This window comes from Panthera pardus, unplaced genomic scaffold (genome assembly GCF_024362965.1).
Source record: "Panthera pardus isolate Hobbes unplaced genomic scaffold, ASM2436296v1 HiC_scaffold_7, whole genome shotgun sequence".
Lineage (NCBI taxonomy): Eukaryota > Metazoa > Chordata > Mammalia > Carnivora > Felidae > Panthera > Panthera pardus.
Window position 1 is genome coordinate 52,964,328 of NW_026527002.1, and position 25,619 is coordinate 52,989,946.

Genomic DNA, 25,619 nt, shown 5'->3' on the forward strand with positions numbered 1-25,619 from the left:
CTCCCATCTTGGCCAGAAATGAAATCCTTGCTTAATTAAGCTCACTTAAAATTATCATGATAAAAAAAGATTGGTTCTTATACCAGCATGTGGTATTATTTTTCTTTTAGGAGAAATAACATGGAAAAGACTGTTGCATAGTATATAACTTAATAATATATCATTGCCTATATGACAGTTGTTGCCACATAGGTATTTCTTTAAGCTGTCATACATAGTTTAATTAGGAAGACTGTCCTTGCCTTAGTTGAAGTGTTACCACTTAAAAGTTTGTTTTTGACTTTATACTATTAGGAAATAAAATGCTATATCTTAGGTTTTACATGATCAATCAATATATTGCTTATATAGTAGAGATTTTTGGGCACTTTTCCCAAATTGATTAATTAAAGCCTTATATTTAAAACTTTCAGTTACAAAGTTAATACTGAATTCTGTTTGTTTTACATTGTTATAAAATTATGACATTTCACCTACTACAAATACACATAATTCAAAATAATAGTAACAATTATTTAACCTGTAATATTTCAGATTCTTTCAGGAAGTCTAGAAGGTTCTAGAATGGGAATCAGAAATTTCAGATTCTACTCTTAATTCTGTCTCTTCTGATGCATTTAAGTTGTTTAAATCTGTTTTCCATCATTTATAAAAGGTGTGTTTTTTAAAAGGCATTTTAAACATGAATTATCTTTGAAACCTTACAGCAGTGCTTTACAAACTATATTTTGCAGCATGCTGCTGACCTAAAAATATCAGTGTATATTCAACAGTAGAGAGATGGTTCTGCTGTTAAATCACCAAGAAAAAGAATTAAAGTTAGATGGGTGTTTTTAGTGTACGCTTCTTCATGAAACTTATATTGTACACAGTGGTATCCATTACAATGTTCATACCATACTTCTTACCATGGAAGTATTCATTGTTATTCATGTTCATACTTAGACCTTTTGTCTGATATGTCACATTTGAATCTAATATTTTCAACAAATTTCATTACATCTTTGTAATATCTCAACTGGTGCAAATCCTATAAAGATTGGACAAGATTTTAGTATCAAACGAAGCAACCTGTTCTGGGCTTTTAAAGATCTCATAGGTAGAATTATATTATGCTTAACGTAATGTTAAGCATAGAATAAAGGACAAAGGAAGGAAGATACTATTTATTCAATACCATTATATACTGTGTACTGTGTTAGTTGCTTTACATTGGTACTTGGAGATTGGGGTATTATGCACATTTGGGAAGGTTAAGTATTTTGCCTTTGGTTAGAAAGCTGGTAAGTGCCAAGAGTTGGTATTTATTTCTTATCTTTTTTATTTTAAAACATGGACTCTGTTCTACCATATTGCCTGAAGAGGAAGTAGTATCATGATAGATGAAAGGAATAAACAGTTAAAATATGCTTCACATGATGTTGGATTGGTGGCATTAGATATGATATATCCAAAAGAAATTTGTTTCTTAGTTGTGTGTTAAGTTATCCATCACCTGTTTTCAGAAGAACTTGGAAGAAGGCTCTCATTTGAAGTCTAATATTCTTCCTCAAGTATTTAAGATTGAGTTATGTTTAGAGCTTTTCTCTTACTTTTCTTTCTGAATTCTTGAGGCCTTTTAAATGGTACATTTATTATAGCACGTTCATTATTGTACATAGTGAAATTATTCCAAAAATATTTGAATACCTGCCATATGGCAGGTATTGTATTAAGCCTTCAGCATGAGCTTAATAATCAAGGATATACATTTTAACACATTTCATTTTTTCTTACCAACATGTTTTTTATCATTGTTGTTACAAATATCACTCATGGTCTTATTTATTGGAAATCTCTTGATTTTCTCTGATTTTTTTTTTACTTTCACTTCTTTTGAGCAAAACCTCCACCTTTTTCACCTATGACAGGTAGCTCTGCTAGTCTAAAGAGGTCCCATTCATTTTACTTCCCTTGTCTGCATTTTTATAGAGTATGTATTGTATAAAACAATAGCAATCATGTTCATAATTCATAAACTTGGCCATAGTTTTGGTTTGTTTTATTGTTTAGCTATCTGCATTGAATTAAATAGAGATGGAAGAGATATAAATTTAATATTTTATATAGTGCCCTCCAGTCCCTGTTAACTCCCCCCTCAGATAGATAGTCTGGATTATACACAATGTTGCTGTCTGATTACACATACTGTTGGTGTCTTCTGTGCCTTTGTTTCTGTGTTCCTTCATCTGTGCTTTGTCCTCCACACAGTTTCCTCTTGCTTTTTTAATGTCTACTTGCTCTTTCTGTTTCAGTACAGGTATCACATCTGCAAACCTCTTTGCTTCCTGCCCTTACACCTCCTCCACTCTGCCACAGCCTGTATTAGGATATCCTCCATGTTGCCACAACACCCTAGATATCTCTATCATTGTCTGTTTATTTGATGTGTCTTTTTTTCATTGCTCCTGTAATGAATTATCTATTCTTTTTTATCCCCATATTTTCATTATCTTGCACAGTGCCTGTCAAATGATAGATGTTTAGTGCATATTTGATGAATGCATAATTGGCACTGATATTTATTGTTTAAAAAACTTTAACATGCAAGTTTAAAGTTTTGTTTATTATAAAATATTTTTTTCAAGTTCTGTGCTATTCTTTTGAAAGACTTACAGGTAGGTTTTTTCCTTAAAACTGAAAAAAGTTATTGGGAGCTATATTTTATAATGACATTCAAGTGGCCATGGTGAGATTTTTTTTTCTAATCTCCACTATCCCTCTATCTCTTAACATACAAATCTTATGAATGAGACAGGGTAAAGGAGTTTAGGCTGGGTAAAGATTAGGATTCCCTGCTGGCTTGTAATTATCAGAATCTGGATGGTTATTTATTTGAATGAAATGATGCATACATTGTGTACATCAAAAGTAAAGCATATGTGATTGTTAGAGGAATGTTTGAATTCCCCAGTGGGATGTCATGGGGTATGTTTATAAACTCCCAGTAAGCAGTATTTCTACAATGGAATTTCACTGGCATTGAGATAATAATTTGCACAGTCAAATTACCTTCTTTACAAAAACCCAGGGAATCATGAGGGCCTAATCCTTTATTAATGTCAACCCATAGGCTGCAAGAAAGCGTAAGATTGCCATTCGAAAAGCCCAGGGGAAAAATGTGGAGGCCATTCGGGAACTGAATGAGTATCTGGAACAGTGAGTGTCTTACAAGAGGATTGTGTTTTGTTATTCTGATAAATCTTTTTTAATTAAAATGGAATTTGCATTTGATTTTCCTTTTTGCCTCCATGCTGTTCATTTACAGAATATCTACACACTTATTTTCTTTCCCTTTCCTCTCACCAGATTTGTTGGAGACCAAGAAGCCTGGCATGAACTTGCAGAACTTTATATCAATGAACATGAGTAAGTTATAAATTTTGTTAGGAGTGTAGTTTTTATCACTATTATAGAAGTTCAGAGGATGTAGTGGTTTCTGAAGGATTGGTGAGAAGTTATGAGTCATGTGTCATTTTAAATGAACAAAATAAATAAATGAAACCTAACAAATCAACAATTTGTTGGTTGTAATATGTGAATTGCTTTAATTAAGTCATTTGCGTTTTGCTAAGTTATTTTGTTTGAGAAATAAGTTTTTCTTTCAAATACAGATGGATTCTTTGGAATTAGAAAGACCTGCTTTCGCTGAACTAAGGCTATTTTTAGTGATTCAAAATTGTGAATTTTTAGAGTCTAAATTGTTCTTATATACAAAGAGTATTATACACCCTGCTGTTTAAAAATTCTGTCAATTGTATGCATTTATTAGCCTTAGTATTAAGAGAATCAACTCTTCCAGAGTTAGAAGCATTCTGTTGCCTGGGTAAAAGACCAAGAATAATCAAGAATGTTGAATGCTGTAGGAACTTACTTATTGGATATTTAATGTTTTTGTTAGCTTTTTTTATTGATGCAGTGACAGGAGGAAATCCCAGTGTGAGAGGATTAGCCTAGTCTTAGTGCAAGTTTTCTAATATTGCAGCATTAACACCAACCTCTATCTACAGGCAGGATTTTTTTTTTTCTTTTTTCCCTTAGTTCTTCTAAATCTGAAGTATATCACATTGTTTCTTTTCTTCTTTCTGAGAGAATAGCCTCAGATTCTCATGCACATATTTTTACTGTGTATGAATAGTTAACCTCAGTCTCATACTATAAATAATTGAAACAGGAAATAAAATAGAATTAAGGCACCTACCTCTTGCCTTTACCCAGGGCTATGTGTGTGATGTGAAATGGAGAATTAAGGTAGTTATCTGCATGTAAAACTGGAAGCTAAAATAAAAGTAATAGCTGTCATTTAATGAATGTCTATTGTATTCTGGGAACCATTCTTCAGTTCTCTTCTCTCAGCTGTGTTCTAGCTGTCAGATTCTTTTTGTTTCCTTTGGAGAATTATGTCCTGAATTATGTGCATATAGATGTATGTATGATTCTATGATCACATATGTAAAAATACTCAAGATTTTCTTATGTATGTGAGAGTGATACAGTACATTTTGGTTTAAATGGTGATGTTTCCACTTTTCATAGCTTTTTTTCAAAATTTATTTTTATTTTTATTCCCATGTATTTAACATACAGTGCTATATTAATTTCAGGTGTTCCATTTTTCACAGTTTTAAAGTCAATCTTTATAAAGTGTACAGTATATAGTTTAACATGAAGCTGAATTTTTGGAGTGCAGTACAACAATTAACATTCGTTTTATTTTGTCCTTAAAACAGATGACAGTTATTTCAAATATTTTAGTGTCTTTTGAAGATCTTGAGATTAAAGGCATTTAAAAACATTTCATATTAATCAAGGCATTTTTTAAAAATTAAATATCTAATGAAGAAAGTTTGGAAAATGCAACAAAGAGTAAAGACAGAGACCAAAATCCTAATTGGATCATCCTCTTAACTTATCTACAATTTATATTTGATTTTTTTCCTCTGTACCTTTTGAAACAGAAACCTAAAATAGAATTATCTTTTATAGCTTATTCTTTTTACTTTGTTATGTTTTGACATACATTCCTTATCACAATAAATATTTTAGTAGCTTTCTATTCCATCTTATTAATGTGCTCTAGTATTCTTTACCAGTTTCCTACGGGAATGGAAAGCTTGGTCTTTTGTTTCTGTTTTTTCATTTTTGCTGTAATGCTATGCTAATTATTTTGTTTCCTGGTCTTAATTCTTAGAAGTAAAATTACATGATTATATGCTCATTTTTAGTGGTTTTGGTAAATGTTGTTCACTAGAAATTTACTCTCACATCAGAAACATTAGCATCCCCTTAACACTGGCTGCTATCATTCTTTTTAGTCTTCATAAATTTTGTGAAGTGGAAATTGGTTAAAACTTTTTATGAATTTTTAATAGCTTTTTATACAAATGATGTGAGTGCTCACTTTGGCAACATGTATACTATATATAAATGATATGAACCTTTGTCCTGTCAAAAGTATATCCTTGTTTGATATGTATCTTTTTAACATTGATTTTTTTAACTTACAAAAATTTCATATTTTTATATGTATTTCAATTTTGATTGCTTTCATGTCCTCTAAGAACTACATAAATGTATCACCTCGGTTTTCTGTTTTCTTTCTCAGTGTTACTTTTTTGTATGTATTTCTTATATTTCTGTATTTAGTTCTAAAATAGATCATACTCTATTTTTAACCCATAATTAAGTTTATTATTATTATTATTAGCTTCACCTTGTAATAGCCACATTCAGTTTTTCTTTGAATCTAAAGACTTCATTGAGATAGAGTTGAATATACATATACTTAAGAGAAATGAACTGAAAAATCCCAAGAAATCAAGAAATACAAAGACAGAAAATTATCATTTCCCCTGAGAAGAAATTACATTTTGGTACTTATTCTGTCTTTGTGTTTCTCAGTTTCTTGGGATTTTTCAGTTGTTCAGCCTACCTTTTTATCTTGTATCACGGAACTCTTTCTGGTCTTAAAGCTAGTTATTTACAAAATGACCATTTAGTTTTTTTAATTGAACGCAGAGGGAATATTCAGGTTTAGGGTGAGTGGAAATATGTCCAGATTTTTTGAAACTATATGAAAATCAGAATCTGTTCATTTAATTCATTTAACCTGTTTGCACAAGTTGCTGTGGTAGGTAGGTTTGTTGTTGTTGTTTGTTTATTTTTGGTAGAAGAGGAAACTTCTGTAGAATGTCTCTACAGTTTTGTGGGGATAGTGGCAAAATGTAGCAAATTAGGAGTTGCTAGATATATTTATCATTTTGGCATTCTTTCTGCCTAGGAGTAGTAGTTATAAGCTCTTTTAAGTAGAATAGGTCACAGGCAGCATTGCTACTCTAGATCTAGAGTTTTTACTCCAAATAAATTTCCAAAATAGAATGTTCATATAAGCCTATTCATTGTGTTAGAGAGGTTAAAGAGGATATGGAATTCTGCCATGTGTGTTTTTATATCTTTAAAAAGTTACCTTTATTTAACTTTGCTTCTTATTTATAAATTTGATTTATAAATTTCTGATTATAGTTCCTGTTTAGTGATTGTAGTGGTATATATCACACCAGTTGACCATATTGAGACATTTTACTTGTTCTAAATATAAAAAATTAGTTAAAATGTATATATTAGCACCACCAATACAAATTATAAAGGAAAATATGTATTTTGAACAAAGATACCTGATTTTTTCCCCTTGATTTATAGTCAGAACTAGATGTTATATCAGCAAGAAGCAGTTAGTAATATAAACTAATTATAATTGTGACTATATGTAGGTCCAGCCTTAACTATAAAATTCGGTAACAGATGGAATTATCAGTATCCCATAAGAAAAAAATCATAAATTTGATAAAGCAATGCAGGGATAAATATGACCTAAATAAATGCTTTTGTGAGGAACGGAAGAACTTGGAAAACTTTATTTAGTCATTGACTCTGACATACTATTAGTAGTTATTTTAAATAGATTCAGATCATTTTAATTCTCTAACCATTGAGTTATTGTATGTAATGAATTATCTTTTTTATGCATTTGGAATGAAATTGGCTAGGTACCATTCTTGGGAGAATTGAGGAAATAGTCACTCGAGTTACTTTCCATACGGTTTAATACTCTTGAGTGAACTGCTGCTGTGAAAACTGTATTAGACTGTCTTTTGCTTCTTTCAGCTCTAAGTTTATTTGATTTTATACTTTATCCACCAAATTAGTATGATTTTATACTTTGTAAAACAGGGGGAAGGTACCCTCTTCTTTGTGATACTAAATAATTTTGAGAAAAATACCTTGGCATTCAGTTTTCAGTAGAAACTCCTACCTGCCTATTTTATCTTACTCTGTGATGTATAAGAACCAGAATGAGAGTTGTGCTCAGCCTATTTAAATCTGTAAGAACATTTATTCTTAGCATTAATATGAATTTTTGCATCATCTTGATAAAAGGAACACATTTAGAAGGGAACTGTCTTTTTGGTAAAGTTGAGTGTTTAAGGTAAACTTTCCTCATCTCTCATAGAATGATATTAGATAGGTAGTCATAATACTTTTGTTCTAGATATTATTCAGTTATTTGTTTAGTGATTTATTATATACCTATCACATGTCAAGAACCAGTGCTACGTTTTGGATATAAAAATGAAAAGGACTAAACAGCTGTAGGATCCTTGATGATAGTGTGTACACATAAATCTAAAACGCTGTGATATTTAGGTCATCTATAGGGTGCTTTTGGTTTCTGAGGCCCTTTGGGCTTGATTGTTGTACCTGTTTTTATGTTATCATTGACATCTTCATCACTACCATCATTACCATGGTTTTTCATTGTGTGTAGTGCATAGAGACCATAAGCATAGTGGTTAAGAGTAGGCTGTCTGGAGTGGCACAGCCTAGGTTTCAGTTTGCATCTCTGTGCCTTCTCAACTATAAAATGATAATAATAATTTCCTCCTTCCTAGGGTTTGGGGAGGATTAAATGAGTTAATACATATAACATACCTGGAGAAGTGCATGATACATAAAGAGCATGTAATAAAAGGTAGCTGTTATTAGTCACTTACATATATGTGAAACTGCAGCATGTGTATTTTGAACAGTATATCAGACTTAGTGTAAAGATAGGTAGCTTTGTACATTGGTGACAAATGCCAAAAATAACTGGAGATAGCCTTTTTCTGTTAGGTACTATTACCACCTTTTCACTGGGAATAAATCTTGTAACACCTGTGTTCTTTAGGATTTCCTATAAATGCTGAGGATGCACATCACTTTAAACATATAAAATACATTAAGGGGAATTACAGTCATGTGGTGTAAAACTATTTTTCCAGAACCCTTTGTAGCGGTTCTCTCCTCAGGTTTTTAGCAAGATGCTTGTCCCTTTACCACATGATGAAATAATAGTAGAGTGCATATCAAAACCACTAACTTCATCTATTTTTCATGGGCTTAAAAATATATAACTTCATTATAATTTTGTATTTGACAAACAAGTAATAAAAAGTCTTTGTAATAGAATATATTAGTAAGTATGTATCAATAAGGATTTTTATGAATAGATAGTATTTAATAAAATGTTCCTCATTACACTTTAGCTATTTGAATATTTAATTCAGTGATCAATGGACTTGATGTTATTTTATATGTAGCCCAGTCCAAGGTCGTGAAGTCTGTGTTGTGAATAACGTTTGGATGTCATAATGGTGACCCAGTTTTAAGAAGGTGGTATCTACTGATTGTTCATAAGCTGCTTTAGGATTTAAGCATTTGTTATTTGTATTTATGAATTCAGCATAACAAGTATTTTATTAGTAAAGCTATTTAAATTTTGGGAATAAAATGTCTAACATCACTAAAATTGTTTTAAAGTTGTTTTCAAGCATTGTTTTAAGTTATTTTTAATTATTTTTAAGTTATTTTAGCTACAATGATATTTCTGACTTTTAAAACTGATTACTCCTCATTTTTCAGCTATGCTAAGGCAGCCTTTTGCTTAGAAGAGCTAATGATGACTAATCCACACAACCACTTATACTGTCAGCAGTATGCTGAAGTAAGTGTTTTCAGAAACAACAGTTGTATATGATTTTATTTTTGTGGGTGTTACGTATTATTTTAGAACTATAAATATGTCCTATTTAGTATGAGGCAAGTATATAAATATTTAACACATCCGATGAAAATTAACTGTATGAGTAAAAGTTTTAAATTTTTAACACTGTAATAGGAATATGACTTTAAAAATAAAAGCATTTCAAACAGTGAAAATTTTTTTATTATATACTATTTTATTTCCTAATTATGAACGATGATGTCACAGCTGTCACCATTTAATGGCTTCTGAGACATTTATAACAATTATGATTTTTAACTCCATATTCTAGGAAATTCATATTAAGATCAGTAGTTTTGGAAGTAGCAAGTATTTATCTCACTATTAAGAATAATGGTACACAGTTGAATGCTATGTTGGAAGGATTTTATTATTAAGAAATGTCAAGGTGGCTAGAAAAGGATGACTCGGTGTTTACATGTAGATTTAGAATGCTAGTGATAGAAAATATAAAGTTGTGAGGCATTTGCAAGGCAGTTGAAATAGAAATTATGTTGGCTTTTTTAATGACAGCATTTTGTTTTAAAAACGACTCTGATCTTAATGTTCATAGAATAGGCTTTTCAGGGGAGGTTATGTTTTAAAATTTAGATTAATTTTAACAACTTTAAGATGAATTCTTTTAACATCTTGCATTTGTTTACAGAATATCTGTTTCAGTTACTCATGCCTGTGGTATGATGAAACATGCTGTATTTCAAAGTAGTAAAATAAACAGATTTCAGCACTTTGCAATTTTTAACAGGTTAAATATACTCAAGGTGGACTTGAAAACCTCGAACTTTCACGAAAGTATTTTGCACAGGCATTGAAACTGAACAACAGAAATATGAGAGCTTTGTTTGGGCTTTACATGGTGAGTAGAGGTGCATGTTTAATGTTATTTTCTGAATTCTGTCATTTAAACCCATTAAGTCTATCCCATCCATTCATTTCTGTCTTGTTTTTTGTGTTTTGTTGATAGCATATTTTTTCCCCTCTAGTTAAATATGAGCAATAGGTTGTAAGGCAGTTTTATTTTTGAAAGTTAATATATCCTAGATATTTGACATTTTATTTTAAAAAATCTTTTATCAGAATTTAAGTCTGCCCTTATTAAATAGTAACAGATACAAAACCATATTGTATATATCTTAATTGTTTTGATATTCTTGGGTTTATGTCCATCATTTTTGTTTTTCTTACCTTAAATTTTATGACATATTTTTAAATTATGGAGTAACAGACATTAGAAAATAAAATCTCTATTGTCAAATATAAACTTCTTATATGGTACAGAAGAAGAGCTTGGAAATTGTGGGAGGCATGTAATTAAATATTTCTATGGTTTATGTATGCCAAATGACAAGCTTAGAAAAGTCAATTAACAAGGGCTATGGGAAATAGAGGAAGAATTTGCTGAGCTTTAAAATATACATAAAATGAGCCCCTCTCTCTACAATCAGAAAACTTTTTTTTTTTTTTTTAATAAGCTAGTTCTTTGAAATTTTAATTTATCCTGGTCTTTTCATGGACTTTTGGATGAATGTCTTGTTAAGGCTTAGTGAAAGAGAATTCCTTGCAGAGATAGAGGCAGGAAGAAACATAAATGAAATAATTTTCAGGAAAAGAATGACAAAATATAATTAGAAAACAGTTCAGAGGAATTTCAAGAAATTTTTTTTGGATCTACCAGTGCCAATTGTAGTGGCTTGGACATACAATATAGTAACGGTGACTCTTTTTACCAAATAAATGAAATACTAATAAACATATATATAACAATAGATTATTAATAGCTTACACATAACACTTTATGTGCTAAGCATTTTTTTTGAGCTCTTTTTAAAATTTAAATCATTAAATCTTCACATCACCTTTTTGAGAAGATACTGTTATTACCACCGTTTCACACAAAGTGAAACTAAGATGCAGAGAGATCTAATTAATTTGTGGAAGGATAGTTACAGACCTACTGAGTGATTGAACTGGGATATCAGCTCAAGCAGTTGAGTCCAGAGGCCTTCTTTTAATTGCTCTGTTTGCTGAAATTCATACCAAAAAAGGTGACATGAAAGACATAAAGGTGTAAATATAAGATTTTGGCATATAAATTCCTCATTGATAGAGGAGGTGATAGAGGGAAAGAGCCTATATAACACAGGCTAAGTATGAAAGAAAGGCTTAATTTGTTTTTAATAACATGGACAGAGCCTCGTAAGATTAAGACATATTTAAGCATAATATAAAAGATCTTCTCCCAAGAAATGTGTATATAAATACTTAAAAATAAGCATATAATTTTGGGGGTGTACATATTCTTTCATGGATCCTAGATTAGGATGGATCAAATTGCAGTGATTTTAACTGGTGCTGTGGAACATAGTTTGGAAACTCTGGATGTAGTGAAAAGAGAAGTAGATTGGAAATGAGGATCTCTTTCTATTTGTAAGGCTTTCATTAACTTGCTTTGGTCAAGTCACATCACTCCTAAGTTTTTTTCACCTGTTAATGTAGGAAGTTGGACTAAATTATTTTTGAGATTCCTTCTTACACGAGTATTCAATAATTCTATAATTCTGACATAGGATAGCTGAAGTAATACTGTGATAAATAACTAGAAATAATAACTTAATAACAAATAATAATGACCAGCAATCTTCCTACAATATTTAAGTGATTTAAGTGATATTCTACAGTACTTAAGTATTTAATTTTACCTTTATGAGTTTTGGTAGACAGCTAATAAAATAAATTAGATATTATGTAAGATATTCATTCTTTTTTTTGTTACCTTATTCTATATTTAAAAATATTTTTTCATTTTTGAAAACTCTATTCCAGTTTACTTTTATTTTTAAACTTGTTTTGGTACAGTTTTAAAAAACTCTTTGTTATCCCAATGCAATTATGACCTTTACATGGTTTTTTGATTATCTTGGCTAGAAGAAAGGAATTTTTTGATGTTTCTTTTTTGTTTTTAGTCGGCAAGTCATATTGCTTCTAATCCAAAAGCAAGTGCAAAAACAAAAAAGGACAACATGAAATATGCTAGTTGGGCAGCTAGTCAAATAAACAGAGCTTATCAGGTCAGTATTGATCATTTTATGTTGTCATTCATTATAGGTCAGTTAATGTATTTCTTACTTGTTTTTGTTTCAGCAGACTACAAAGCCACATGTCTGTCATTGAACTTTTATGCCTTTGGGTCTTAATCAGATGTGTTTTAACTGTGTAGAATTAACTTGTAGGATCACTTGTTCTTTTTCTTTCTTCAAAAAAAAGTCTTACTGGGGCAACTGGGTGGCTCAGTTGGTTAAGCGTCTGACTCGATCTCAACTCAGGTCTTGATCTCACGTTTGTGAGTTCAAGTCCCACACTGGGCTCTCTGCTGGGCGTGAAGCCTACTTAAAAAAAAAAAAAAAAAAACAATACAGTTCTACAAAAGAAGTCCATTACTATTTTGATCCTATAATTAGCCTTACCATCTGGAAATTTCAGTAGTTTGGCATTTGGCAAATAAAAAGTAATTCTAAAAATTCAGGAAAGGTAAACAAATTGCATAATGTATTTCAGAAGCAGATTGGGTATGTGAGTTGAGTGTATTATTAATTAGAGGTATCTCAAGTCATTAAAAGGGAGGAAGAAAAGCCTAAAGGTAAACTAACCAGATTATATAACAAAGGTTTTGTGCTTTGCTTACTTGTCAGAGCTTATCTGAAACTTCTCTTTTTTTAGTTTTCTGAAGCTGTCTCTGTGAGATTCTCCAGGAAGGGTTCATGGGAAAACATACCTTTTTACATCTTGCATGTTTATAAACTTATCTCTCAGTAGTCTTTATATTTGAAGGATAGTTGGGCTTTTTATACAACCTTTGGCTTACGTTACTTAAGTATCTTAAAAATATTGTTTCATTGTGTTTTAGGATAAAATGTTGCTGTCAAGAAGTCTGATACATACTGATTTTCTTTCCCTAAGTGACTTAGATTTTTTGTCTGGATGTCCAAAGGAATTTTTCCTTTATCATTAAAATCCAGTAGTTTTACTACAGTATGTTTTATTGATTATTATTGGGTCAGTTTTCCCAAATGCACAGTAGACCCATTTAGTATGTGGATTTAATCCTCTTAATTTGAGGAGTTGCTTTTAGAATTATAGTGTTAAATAATTTTTCTGTTTAATTACTGAAGTTTTTTTTCCAGGATGTAAGTTTATTGGATTTCCTTTCTCACCACCTTTTTGTATCATTCATTTTCTTTCAAATCCTTTTCTGTCATTTTGGTATTTTCTTTTTTTTTTCTCTGTAATGCTTTTTTATGAAGTTAGTCTGTATTCTTTTTTTTTTTTTCTTTCTTTCTTGTGAAATCAGATAGTTTCTATTAGGAGGAGGTTTTTGTGGAGTGAGAATGTCAGAGATAGGATATGATAACTCTCCCAGCTCGTCTTTTTATGGCTTCCTCTTTGTTACAGAGAACGTAAATATGACCTCTGTGTATATGCAGTCTTTCTTAGAACTAGGTCTGATTGAGAAAGATTTTCTGGCTTCAGCCCTTGAGCCCTGTAGATCTTGAATTTTGAGTTGTTGCTCTTAGCTTTAAATGTTGCATTTTGTTGTTAGGTTTCTTCCTTTCATTCATTCTTTCTGGGATTTGTTGCCTGTAGGCATCACTACCTTCCTCATCTCCCCCACCCTTCCCCTTTATCTGAACCTTCTCTCCCTCTTACCCCTATTGTTTCTGCCCTGTTCAATTCAGTTTTAGTTTCTGGTGATTATCCTTCAGTGTGAGGTTTTTTCCCTCCTAGAAGAGGATGTTTGCTGGGTATTTCAGAGATTTTGAGGTTGTAGACTGTTAGACTTGTTTAATGTCACATTTGCATGCAGCTTTTAAGACCTATCTTTGATTTGGAGCCTTTGAGACTGCCCTAGTTTTGTAGGCCATTTGCGGATTCAGCCAATTCATACTTTTTTTATTTGTGTGGCTTGTAGAATAGTAGTAAGTTGTCCATACATATCATACATACATACCATGCTCCTACCATACAGCTTTTGATCTTTTGTAGGTCTTGTCACTGTTGATAATAAAACCATATTATAGGGGTTTTTTTTTTTTGAAGATTGCCTGTAATGTAGTTGTTTTGAAGGGATTCTCTTTGGGCTTGTTTCCTATTATTTTGGTTTTGGTGCTGTTTTTTTTTGTTTTGTTTTTATACTCCTGGTTGGAGAAGATTGAGGAGATTAAAAAATTCAGTGCCCCCATGATCACATTATTTAAAGTTACTTTTGTGTACTTTTATTATATATAATAGAGGTTATTAGTTCTGTTGGCATATTGTAGGTCAGAATATTTAAAAATACTAGCTAGACTGTGCTTCTTCAAATGCAGTTAGTTTGAGATAGCACATCATAATGGGTTCCACACATAGTAGTAGGCCTTGGGTGTGTGTGTGTGTGTGTGTGTGTGTGTGTGTATTTAAAGATAAGACTTTGATAATATAAAACTGGTGGCATGCAAACTACATCCTTGTTTTTAAGATATTTTTGAGAAACAACTAGCTGCTCAGAGTGCTTTTTTTTTTTGACATGGCATGATTATATTTTTAAAACCAATTTTTATTATAACATACATAGAAAAAAGAACCCAAGTCATAAATGTACATTTCAACAAATTATACAAGGTAAATGTATCCAGGTCAAGAAATGGAAACATTTCTTGTTTCCCAGGGCACCCAGAGCCCTCATAGTATATCCTCTTCACTTGATCTTAGCCAAAAGGCCGAGAAGCGATAATCATAGTATATCCTCTTAATTTCTGCTCCTATCAACCTCAGGAGTGTTGATTTATAATCCCATTGTTTTGGCTTGTTTTTGAACTTTCTGGAATCATATAGTACATAATCATTTTTGTCTAGCCTATTTCACTATTATGTTTATGACATTATCCCTCTTTATGTCTGTAGTGCATTCATTTTCATTGTATTGTTTATTGTATGCACATGTTACAATTTAGTTAGCTATTGATAGGCATTTGGGTTATTTTCTGTTTAGGGCTATTATGAATAATATTGCACTGAATATTCCTGCACAGTCTTTTGGTATACATGTACTTCTGGTGGGTATATACCTCTGAGTGGAAATACTGAGTCATAAGTTGTTTTCCAAATTAGTTGTTTATAGTCCCACCAGCAGTGTTTGGCAGTTCTTAGAGTTCCACATCTTGCCAATACTTGGTGCTGTCAGCTTTTATAATTATAGCCATTCTGGTATATGTATAGTCATATCTCATGGTTTCATTTTGCATCTCCCTGATGACCAGTGAGATTGAACACTTTTTCATATGTTTATTGGCTATTTGGATATCCTCTTTCATGAAGTCTAGCTTTTTCATTGATTTATGACTTTTTATTTTGTTTTTTTGAAACAGTTTTCTTATTATGAGCTTTTTGTTTGTTGTATGTGTAGCAAATTTCTTCAATTCTTTACTCGCTATCTCAAATGATTTTGATGAATAAAAGTTCTGAAGTTAAATATGTTTATTTTCTTTTGTGGTTTGTGCTTTTTGTGTTTTGTTTAAGAAATCAGTTGCTACTCATAGTCATAAAGATAATTTTGTGTGTCTTTAGAGGTTTTTTTCTTCTACATTTTGTATTTAGATCCACAGTCCATTTTGAGTTGATCTCTATGTATGATGTGAAATAAGGGTATATTTCCTCTCGTGTAGATATCCAGAGAGTTTCTTTCCATCTCTGTATTTGGTCATGAGTCCCATTCTGTGGATGCTGGTACCATGTAGGAGTTAAGAGAAGAACACAGGGGCGCCTGGGTGGCTCAGTCGGTTGAGCGGCCGACTTCGGCTCAGGTCATGATCTCGCGGTCCGTGAGTTCGAGCCCCGCGTCGGGCTCTGTGCTGACAGCTTGGAGCCTGGAGCCTGTTTCAGATTCTGTGTTTCCCTCTCTCTCTGACCCTCCCCCGTTCATGCTCTGTCTCTCTCTCTCTCAAAAAATAAATAAACGTTAAAAAAAAAATTAAAAAAAAAAAAAGAAGAACACAAATGCTAGATCCATATTGTTGTTTTCAAAGTTTGGCGTTGACATTTGTTATTTATGTGGCTTTGGATAAGTTGTATACTATCACTGGGCTTAGCTTTTTGTCTGCAAAATGGACACAATTGAAGTTTTCTGAGGATTAAAGGAGTTAATAAATAGTATTCACCAAGTCACACTAATCCTCATTACGTTGTATTTACTAATCACATCCTCCAAGTTTTCTTTATGATGCCTGCTGTATTCATTGCAATTATAACAACAACAATAATAGCTACAAGAGCAAATATTTACAGACAATTTGTTACAAGCTAGGTACTTTGCCTGTTCTACAAATGAAGAAGTTAAAGCATGGAAAGATTAAATAACTTTCCCGAGGTGACATAGCTTATTAATGACAGCTGTTTTGTATGTATACTCCTCTATAAAGAAATGTCAGGTATAAGTGTATCTGAAGGTATAAATACAGTTTTACACTGTCTTCTTAATTATTTTCTCATGTGAATAGTTGATAGCTTACCCTCACTTGTGTCTCTTTTCAGTTCAGTTCAGAGCTTTAGCTCTAAATAGTAACTATGTTCAGACTTTTATTTTGTTTTGTTTTTTTTTTTTCTTTCTTCCTGTCTCTTCAGTAATACAAGACCAGACAAGCATGCTTTTCTCTGCCTTATGAGATGCATCACTGGACATGAATCTATCATTTCAGTATTTTAAGCCATTGTTCATAGAAACAAACCCTGTTCTTTAGTAATATTTACTCTTCCTGCCATTCTTTTTTTTTTTCTTTTTTAATTTTGCCTCACTAATTCCATTCTATTTATAGACTTATAAAGTCTCAGTGTTCTTTGGAAAGAGCTCTAAGAGTGTCACTGGTACTCTTCAGTATTTGAGTTTTGTATCAGAAACTCCACAGTCCCCAGAGATATTTTACAGATCTTTACTGAAGACATGATTTGCCTTCTCTTGACTCTGTAGGAAAGGATAGAAAAAAGAACTTTTGCCAGTTTCTATCATTTTAGATACTACTGCAGGAAAGATAACAAATTTCTCAGTTCCTCATGTCAGATTTCTGTATAGCAACTTCCAATACTCCTCAACTAGGAATCATTCCCATCATGCAAAATTTATTTGCCTGTAGATACTAGTAACAGGTTTTAAATAAAATCTCTTGGTGGTTTTAAAGCTTGCATATTTTTTGCTTTTTCTGCAGAGGTTCTGGGTTCTTTCTGTGAATCAGATTCTGTAAATATTTGTATCCATTACCTTTTGCTAACTTAGTGATTTGACTAACTTATTTGCTTATGATTCTATAGGTAGGCTGTTTAGCTTGGGTTCAGTTGAGTAATACTGCTTGTCTCGACTGGGCTTATTTATATTTCTGTGCTGTGCTAGTGGTTGATGGCCTCACTTAAATTTATCTGACTGTTGGCTTGCTGTCTGTCAGCTGGAAGTGCTAGGCCTCGTGTTTCTCATTTGGCAGACTAACTTGGACTTGTTCGTGTGGTCGTCTCAGGGTTTCATGAGGAGCAAACAGCCAGACTGCAGTGTGCAAGGGTTTTTTGAGTCTCTATTTATGTCATATATTGCTAATTTTCCATTGCAATGCAAGTCACATGCTCAACCCAGATCCAGGGGATGTAATACTTCACCTGTTAATGGGAAGATAACTATGTGGTCATTTGGCATTTTATTACACGGTTGTATAAGCCCATAGTCCCCGCCTTCTGTTTTCATTTATTTTGTCTTTTTCTTTTTATCTGATTTATTAAGGTATGACTTATACACAGTAATGTGTGCACATTTCAAATGTACGGTTGAGTTTAGACAAATGTATATTCCCTTCCCACCAGCACCCCATTCAAGATTTCCATTACCCGAGAAAGTCCCTTCTGCCACTTTGCAGTCAGCCCACTTGACACTGCAGACAAGCACTGATTTGATTTTTATCACTATAAATTGGTTTTGCCTGTACTAGAACTTTATATAAATGAGATCATAGGTTACATACTCTTTTGTGCCTGGCTTGTTTCACTCAGTATAAGGTTTCTGAGATTTATCCATCCAGTGTTCCAATTTATTTATCCTATTACTTTGTCCACCCATATTATTTTCCACAAATTATGTAAAGGTAAAGTTTAGCCCAATTTATCCCAGTTGTCATAGTGGATAAATTATTGACCTTTGAATTTGATAAATCAGTTTTTGTGATTTGAATGTGCTTTCTGGTGAGTTATCTTTAAGATCATAGGGAATTATGAAAACAGAGTTTATTTAAGCAAAATCTAACTGTATGAAAACAAAAAGGCAGAATTTGTGATTAATGTGGAAAGTATAACTTTCAGAGATTGACACTTTAGTAATTAGATAAATCTCTGGGATCTAATTGAGAATTTTATGACTCATGTCTCGGCATATAAACAAGTATAGAGTATATAATAAATACTCCTTATTGTAATGTTTTTCTAGGCATTTATAAATTAGAGAAAATGAGATTTTAAGAACTGCTTTTCCTTCTTTCTTTCTACTTAATAATGAAACAGAATATGGCTACTACTTACTCTTCAATTAGGTAATTGGTTTAGCATGTTCAGTACAGGCAGGCAAGTTTGATTAATGCTCATGAAAAACTTTAATGTGAACCTACTCACAATAATTTTCCAGATAAATGCTTCTTTGGTACACTGTTAAATTTGTCTGTGCTAGCAATCCATATGTTATTTATGATTGCAGAGGTGATTCTGTTACTATCCTTTTGGGAAATGGAAAATTAAATCATGATTTGAGGGAAAAATAGGATTCCGGCTTAATCAGTTAAATTGCCATATAATTCTGGAATAGACAAAATAATTGCATGTCAGGCAAAATTTGAAGTGATAGATTTATATTTCCAACTTTCTTTTTATTTGTTCTGACACAAATAAGTTTGGTTTATTCTAAATTGCACTGGTTGTCAGTAGTATTGACACACAATCTTTAGGTGATTTTTAAAATTAGCTAATTTAAAAAATCACAAATTTATATTTACTCTTATTATGTTTGAGTACAAGTCAAGAAAAGTTCTGTATTTTAAAATACTGGTCATGACTTCAGCTCTACAGAAATTTTTCATTTCTATTTTGCTAATTAACAAATTAGAGTGAATGTTACTACGTGGTATCCTATTTTTCTCCAACCCATCAAAGCTTTTTCTTAGAATTAGGCCTTCAAGTATCTGATTAGGGCCATTCCTGTTTACTTTGGATAGGCAGTAGTAAAATAAAAGGCTTTCTGTTCTTGGTAAGTCCTTGCGAAAGTGAATTTATCAACTGGATTATAGGAGTAATGACACACCCAACATCCTTTAGTCACCATGGGAAATTATGAAAAGGCAGAGTTTTAAATGTTGTGTTGCTGTTACCATATTTTGTAATTATGAGTTGTATATTTAACATCTGAATTCCTTAAATTAGTAATGTCATATGAAAGGTAAAGTAATCTTGATTCTTATGAGGAGCTTTTCTTTTTCCCTGGCATTTCTTCTAGAAATCCCCTTTATTTACTCTATCAAATCAAGATTCAACCACAGAAACTAATGGTTTAGGAAGTAGGAGAATCATAATGTTAACCTGCAGCCAGTGAGGTCAGAAGCAGGTTACCAATTTCTGAACTCTATTGCTTCTGTGATTTTACCTGTACTCGATCACTTAATCTTTCTTAACAGGACATGAGAAGTTTGCCAAATTAAGTTAATTACAAAAGAGAAGGAGCACATCATAAATCAAGTGTTAAGTGCTTAAGACAGCATTGGTATTTTTAGGGAAGATCAGTCATTTGAAAATGTATTGAGTGCTTGAATGTTAATTTGAAAATATTATATTTTGCTAATAGCAGAGGTCAATCAATACTTTAACCAGAGGGAATGGGTAATATAGATATAATAAACCTTCCCTTACCCCATAAGGAACACTTCTGTAGTAAATCTGTAGTAGTCAGTCAAACTGATAAATGATGAGAATTGTCAGTGTAGTTAGAAAACTCATTTTGAAATCAGCATGGGGTATTCAGCAGTGTTTCCCTCACTGATTATGTGCACTATATTGAATTTAATATGCCATGAATTTGCTTTTAAGTGTGCAAAGTTACTATTTTTAATGGATTGTGTTTTGTTTTCATTATGAAATCCAACGGTTTTATAAAGTAAATTACAACTTCACAAACTAGAAATGCATATTTTAAAACATGTTTGCATCATTTTAATATGTAGCATAGAGTTTTGACAGCTCTTTGCTGCTGAAACATACCATCTAATCAACTAATAATTCCAAAATTTTTTTAAAGATTGTGACTTATTTTAAATAATTTTAGAGATATCTTGCAACTTTAAAATATTTAATAGAAATTACTTTACATTTACATTTTACTTTTGTTGAAATTGTAAATATCTGTTTAGAGGGCTGACAAGTAGAAATGGTTCACATTTTTTACTTATAAATTATGCTTTTTATTTCATAAAAGTTTTCTTGTCTGAAAAGGTTAGTTTTGTATGTTTTTATAGGTTATCACACTACATAAACACTTAAATCAGTCAATTTTGCAGTGAATTCTTAATACACTTCAACTAAAGATGAAACTTAATGAAAATGTCTGTAAAGTCTAAATTTTGAGGAAATTGGACTTCACAAATTGATGAAAGAAATTAAAGACAACACAGGCAAATGGAAGGATATTCCATACTCATGGATTAGAGAACAAGTGTTGTTAAAATGTGCATACTGCCCAAAGCAATCTGCAGACTTGATGCAATCCCTATCAAAATACCAAAAGCATTTTTCACAGAACTAGAACAAATAATCCTAAATTTGTATGGAAGCACAAAAGACCCTGAATAGCTATCTTGAATAACAAAGCTAGAGGTGTCCCAATTCCAGATTTCAAGTTATACTACAGAGCTATAATAATCAAAACAATATGGTACTGGCACAAAAATAGAGACATAGATCAGTGGAACAGGATGAAAAGCCCAGAAACAAACCCACGATTATATGATGAATTTATCTTCAATGAAAGAGGCAAGAATATGCAGTGGATAAAGGGTAATCCCTTCAACAAAGGTGCTAGGAAAACTGGACAGCTACATGTAAAAGAATGAAATTGGACCATTTTCTTACACCATACACAAAAATAAACTCAATGCATTAAAGACCTAAATGTGAGACCTGAAATCATAAAAATCCTAGAAGGGAGCATAGGCAGTAATTTCTCTGACATTGGCCATAGCAACATTTTTCTCGATCTGTCTCCTGAGGTAAGGGAAATAAAAGCAAAAAATAAAACCCCAATTTTGTTTTATTGGAGAAAAGATATTTGATTTCACGCTAGTGATAAAATAGATAACGTTAACTCTCATTAGCAAAGTGAAGGTAAGATTGTGATTTTGAACCTGCCATGAAATTGAGCCTAATTGCATTTTTTTAAAAATTAGTTTGCAGGTCGAAGTAAGAAGGAAACCAAATACTCTCTTAAGGCAGTCGAAGACATGTTGGAAACGCTGCAGATCACTCAGTCTTAAGGTTTCAAACTCTTTCACATTACATTTCACAACTGCACAATTGAACTTACTGGCCTGTGACTTATTTACTAAATGCCTAGTGCTATTTATATACTGATTTTTTGTTAAGAGGGCAATTGTAAAGAATGTTTATATAAACCTAAAAATGCCTTTTATTGCTAAGCAGGAAGATGGAGAAAGTCCATGGAAGAGAGATTTAACAAGATTTATATTGATTGTACATCATTCTCTTCATATCACACATAATATAACTGCTTTTAAGCCACAATCTGATGTAGAAATCTCACAAATAAATTATGATGATTTATTAAACTTGCATATGAAGATTCTAGATTCTTTTTGTTAAAGTCAGATAGAGAATATGTTGTTTTAGAACTCAGTTTCTAGTTAAATTCTTTTTATTTGTGATAAGAAATACATAGCATTCACAGCTGACAAGGAAAATGCTCGCACGTTATTTTGATTCTCTTTCTAGTGTCAAGTTGGATTTTGCTGTGCATTCCGGTGGGCTTGTTTTATGTGCTATGTTATTCTGATAAATATTGCTTAAAATATGTCGTTCTCCAAAGTTCACTCATATCTTTTGTAAAATTTTTGTTTTATATGTCATTCTCCAAAGTTCAGTCATATCTCTTTGTAAAATTTTTGTTTTACCATAGGACATAATTGAGATTTTTACATATAAAAAGCTTTAAGGTTCATGTATACTATAATACTCAAATTTAACCTTTATGAAAGTTACATTTATTGAACTTTCAAGTATAAATTGCATAAAAGAATATTAAGAGATCATAGAGAATAGGGATTAAAAGGGTTTCAGTGGCAGGAAAAGAAAATCTAAAGTGTCTAAGAAAATCTTAACGGTCTTCAGGAGAAAAATTTCTATTTCTGATATTTCTTTACCTTCTTAGTAATAATTAGAATTTTTTTTTCCTTTTTCTCCTTTCATGATAAACAATCATATGCTTCAACAATATTTTGCATGTTTCAATAGAATAGAAAGAACTTTGAGAGTTAAACACTATTCAGACACCTGTTTTTAAAATAGGCAATTGGTCATTCAAGGCATGTATTATTAGTAGTAGCTTGCATTTTACATATATGCATTACATTTTGTATGTATCATATACATGTATAATTACATATATAAATATAAATACGTAGTTTACCAATTGTATACAGAAGCTCTTCCATACTTGTCATTGTTAGATTTAGGCAAATGGGTTTCATGGAGGAATTGACAACTTGGAAGTCTTTAGGAAGAAAATTATTGTCAACATCAGTTTTTTAAATTTTTTGAAAATTCTGTTAGTAAATTATTCTCCATATCTGGTCTAATTCTTTTATTTTGCAGTCTTTTTCATTTTATTCTTTCATAAGAAGTGAGCACATGTGAAATAACTCTCCTCATATAAAGGCAATTCTTATCAACTAATCTTTGTTATCACAAGATACAGTGTTTTTTGCCCATAAATTTAGTAACTGCATTTTCAACATAATCAGCCATTTAAGATGTGTTTCCTGTAAAGAAAGTAGTGCCCATATATTATTCCATTACCTTTCTTTCTCTCCTGCTAGTCACTAGAGTAGTATTTACTTTAGCAATTATACTTGTGTAAGTTAGTGCCTTTTATAACTGTCAGCCTAAGTTTCACTTTATTTTTCTAATTTTAATACCTTCTTGTCAAGAATTTTTTATGAAATACATTATTGATGTGTAATAATTTATAAACCTCAGTTTAAATGTACAGATAATCCCATCGTGGCAGATGTTTGCCAACTGCTTTTACTGCCACCTTTTCCTTGTTAACAGTATCTTACATTGTTCAGGTAGGAGCAGAGATCCCTGTTCTTCTAGGAGATAAGGACCTTAACCTTATGAATGATCTAAAACAGAAGTGGTTTCATTTCTTATGGGCTGTGATATGCCAAGGAAGAATTTTTTGCAGTGAAGGCAATATTCTGTATTTCCAGTGTCCAGTTTGGTAGCCACTTGCTGTACGTGGCTATTGAGCACTTGAAATATGGCCAGTAGAACTGAGAAATTGAATTTTTAATTTAAATTAAATTTAAATAATTGCATGTGACTCATGGCCATCAGAGTAGTGGAAGTGTAGATATCTAAAGTGTGAGCATGTGACCTATTTAAGGCTAAGAAAATGGACAGAAGCCTGTTGAGAAGGGCTTCCTTTCAAATTAACAAGTCAAAGCTTTGTGAAGTAAGGCTTTTCGCCTCTTTCTCTTCCTTCAGGACATGAGTGTCAACAACATGGTTGGAGATAAAACAGCCATCTTACAACCATGAAACAATAAATAGGAGTATGAAAGCTACCTTTCAAAGATGGTTTTGTAGAAAGATTAGGGAGAGCCTGGGTCCCTGATGGCATATTGAACACCTGAACCAACATGAACACTTGCCAACCTCTACACTTACTACATGAGAAAAATAAACTCTGTTTAGATGTTGTTTGGATTTTCTGTTACTTTTGCCATGCATATTTCTGACTACTATATCCATCATTCAGCTTTTTTTTTTTTTTTTTTTAATATGAAAAACTCTTATTTTAGACATGCTGGGAATGGTGTTTCATAATGTAATGATTTAAAGTAGAGAAGCATATATAACAAAAGAAGTAATATTTTGTTGCAGTTCAGCACACACTGTTTAAGGCAACTTTATAGGATAGTATTGACTTGGGAGCAGAGGAGGATGTAGAAAAGATAGAATTGGAAGACTAATGTTCAGTATGCTGGGAGCATATAATTTTTATTGGTAAATATTTCAAAGAATCTTTTTTTTTCCAGTGCCACATTTATTCTCAAATAACTTCATTTTACTTCATTTCATAGAACTGTAGGATTTTAGAAGGGACTTGAAAGATGATTTAGTTATACTCCATTTTAAGGTGAGGAATTGAGCGAGGTTCTGAGAAATTAAGCCCTTCTGTGACAGAGCAGGACTAGGACGTTAGGAGTTCCCAAGTCAGTGTTCTTTCTAGTGTACTCATATGCCTTTTCTGTGAAATGTTCTTCCTATTTTAGAGTAACAAAATTAAAAGATAGATATAGCCAAGAAACATTGCTTATTAACAGAGCAGGTATTAGAATTCAGATTTTCTGACTTGTAAAACAATTTTTTTAGAGGAATAATAGTCATAATTTCTTTAAGTCATAATTTCATTTTGAATTAAATTGAACTTAAAACTCAATTGACCATTTAAGCCGTTACTTCATGTAACATTGTGAGAAGTATTTAAGACTATTTAGAACTATTTCAAGCCTTTTACTTTGAACCTCTGATGTATCCTATCTCCCTTCGCACTCTTGACAAAGCAACCTTTTGTTGCAGACTGAATTGTGTCCCCCCAGTACTCCTATGTTGAAGTCCTAACCCTAACCCCCGGTACCTCCGAATGTGATTTTATTTGGAGAGAGCCAGTTAGGTCATAATGAGTGGGCCGTAATCCAGTATTGATTGATATCTTTAGAAGAGGAGGTTAGGACACAGACACACAGAGGAAGGACCGTGGGAAGACAAAGAGAAGATGCCCATCTACAAGCCAAGGAGTGATTCCACAGAAGAAACCAACTCTCCTGACACCTTGATCTTGGACTTCTGGCCTTTAGAACTATGATAAAATAAATTTCTGTTGTTTAAGACATCAGTTCTCTGTGTACTTTGTTAAGGCACCCCTAGCAAACTAATAGAGCTTTCTTACTATTTCACAGAGAAAAAGAGAAGTCACTGGATAAAAATATACCCTGTATCAGACATTCTTGTACCCATCTTCACCTCTTTTTCTCTTACAGTAGAAGTAGACCTACCCTTTTCTGAACTATTTCCCACCACTGTCTCCCTCATTTTTAATACTTTAGCCTTACCTCAGTTTCATGAATTGCCATATTCC

The 25,619-nt window shown here is 32.1% G+C and overlaps 1 protein-coding gene across 2 annotated transcripts in view; it reads left to right on the top strand.

The window, feature by feature from the left end:
- The window catches only part of EMC2 (ER membrane protein complex subunit 2), a 51,036-nt gene extending 25,665 nt beyond the window's left edge, over window positions 1–25,371 (top strand). The window contains exons 6-12 of one of the 2 annotated variants that reach the window (XM_019467853.2): window positions 3,113–3,198; window positions 3,349–3,408; window positions 9,001–9,082; window positions 9,888–9,998; window positions 12,106–12,210; window positions 21,625–21,712; window positions 23,963–25,371. In XM_019467853.2, coding sequence (XP_019323398.1) covers window positions 3,113–3,198; window positions 3,349–3,408; window positions 9,001–9,082; window positions 9,888–9,998; window positions 12,106–12,210; window positions 21,625–21,711 — 531 coding nt within the window. In that variant the 3' untranslated portion in view covers window position 21,712; window positions 23,963–25,371. The remainder of the gene's footprint in view (window positions 1–3,112; window positions 3,199–3,348; window positions 3,409–9,000; window positions 9,083–9,887; window positions 9,999–12,105; window positions 12,211–21,624; window positions 21,713–23,962) is intronic. The other variant, XM_019467854.2, reaches the window with a different exon arrangement.
- Window positions 25,372–25,619: the final 248 nt, after the last annotated feature.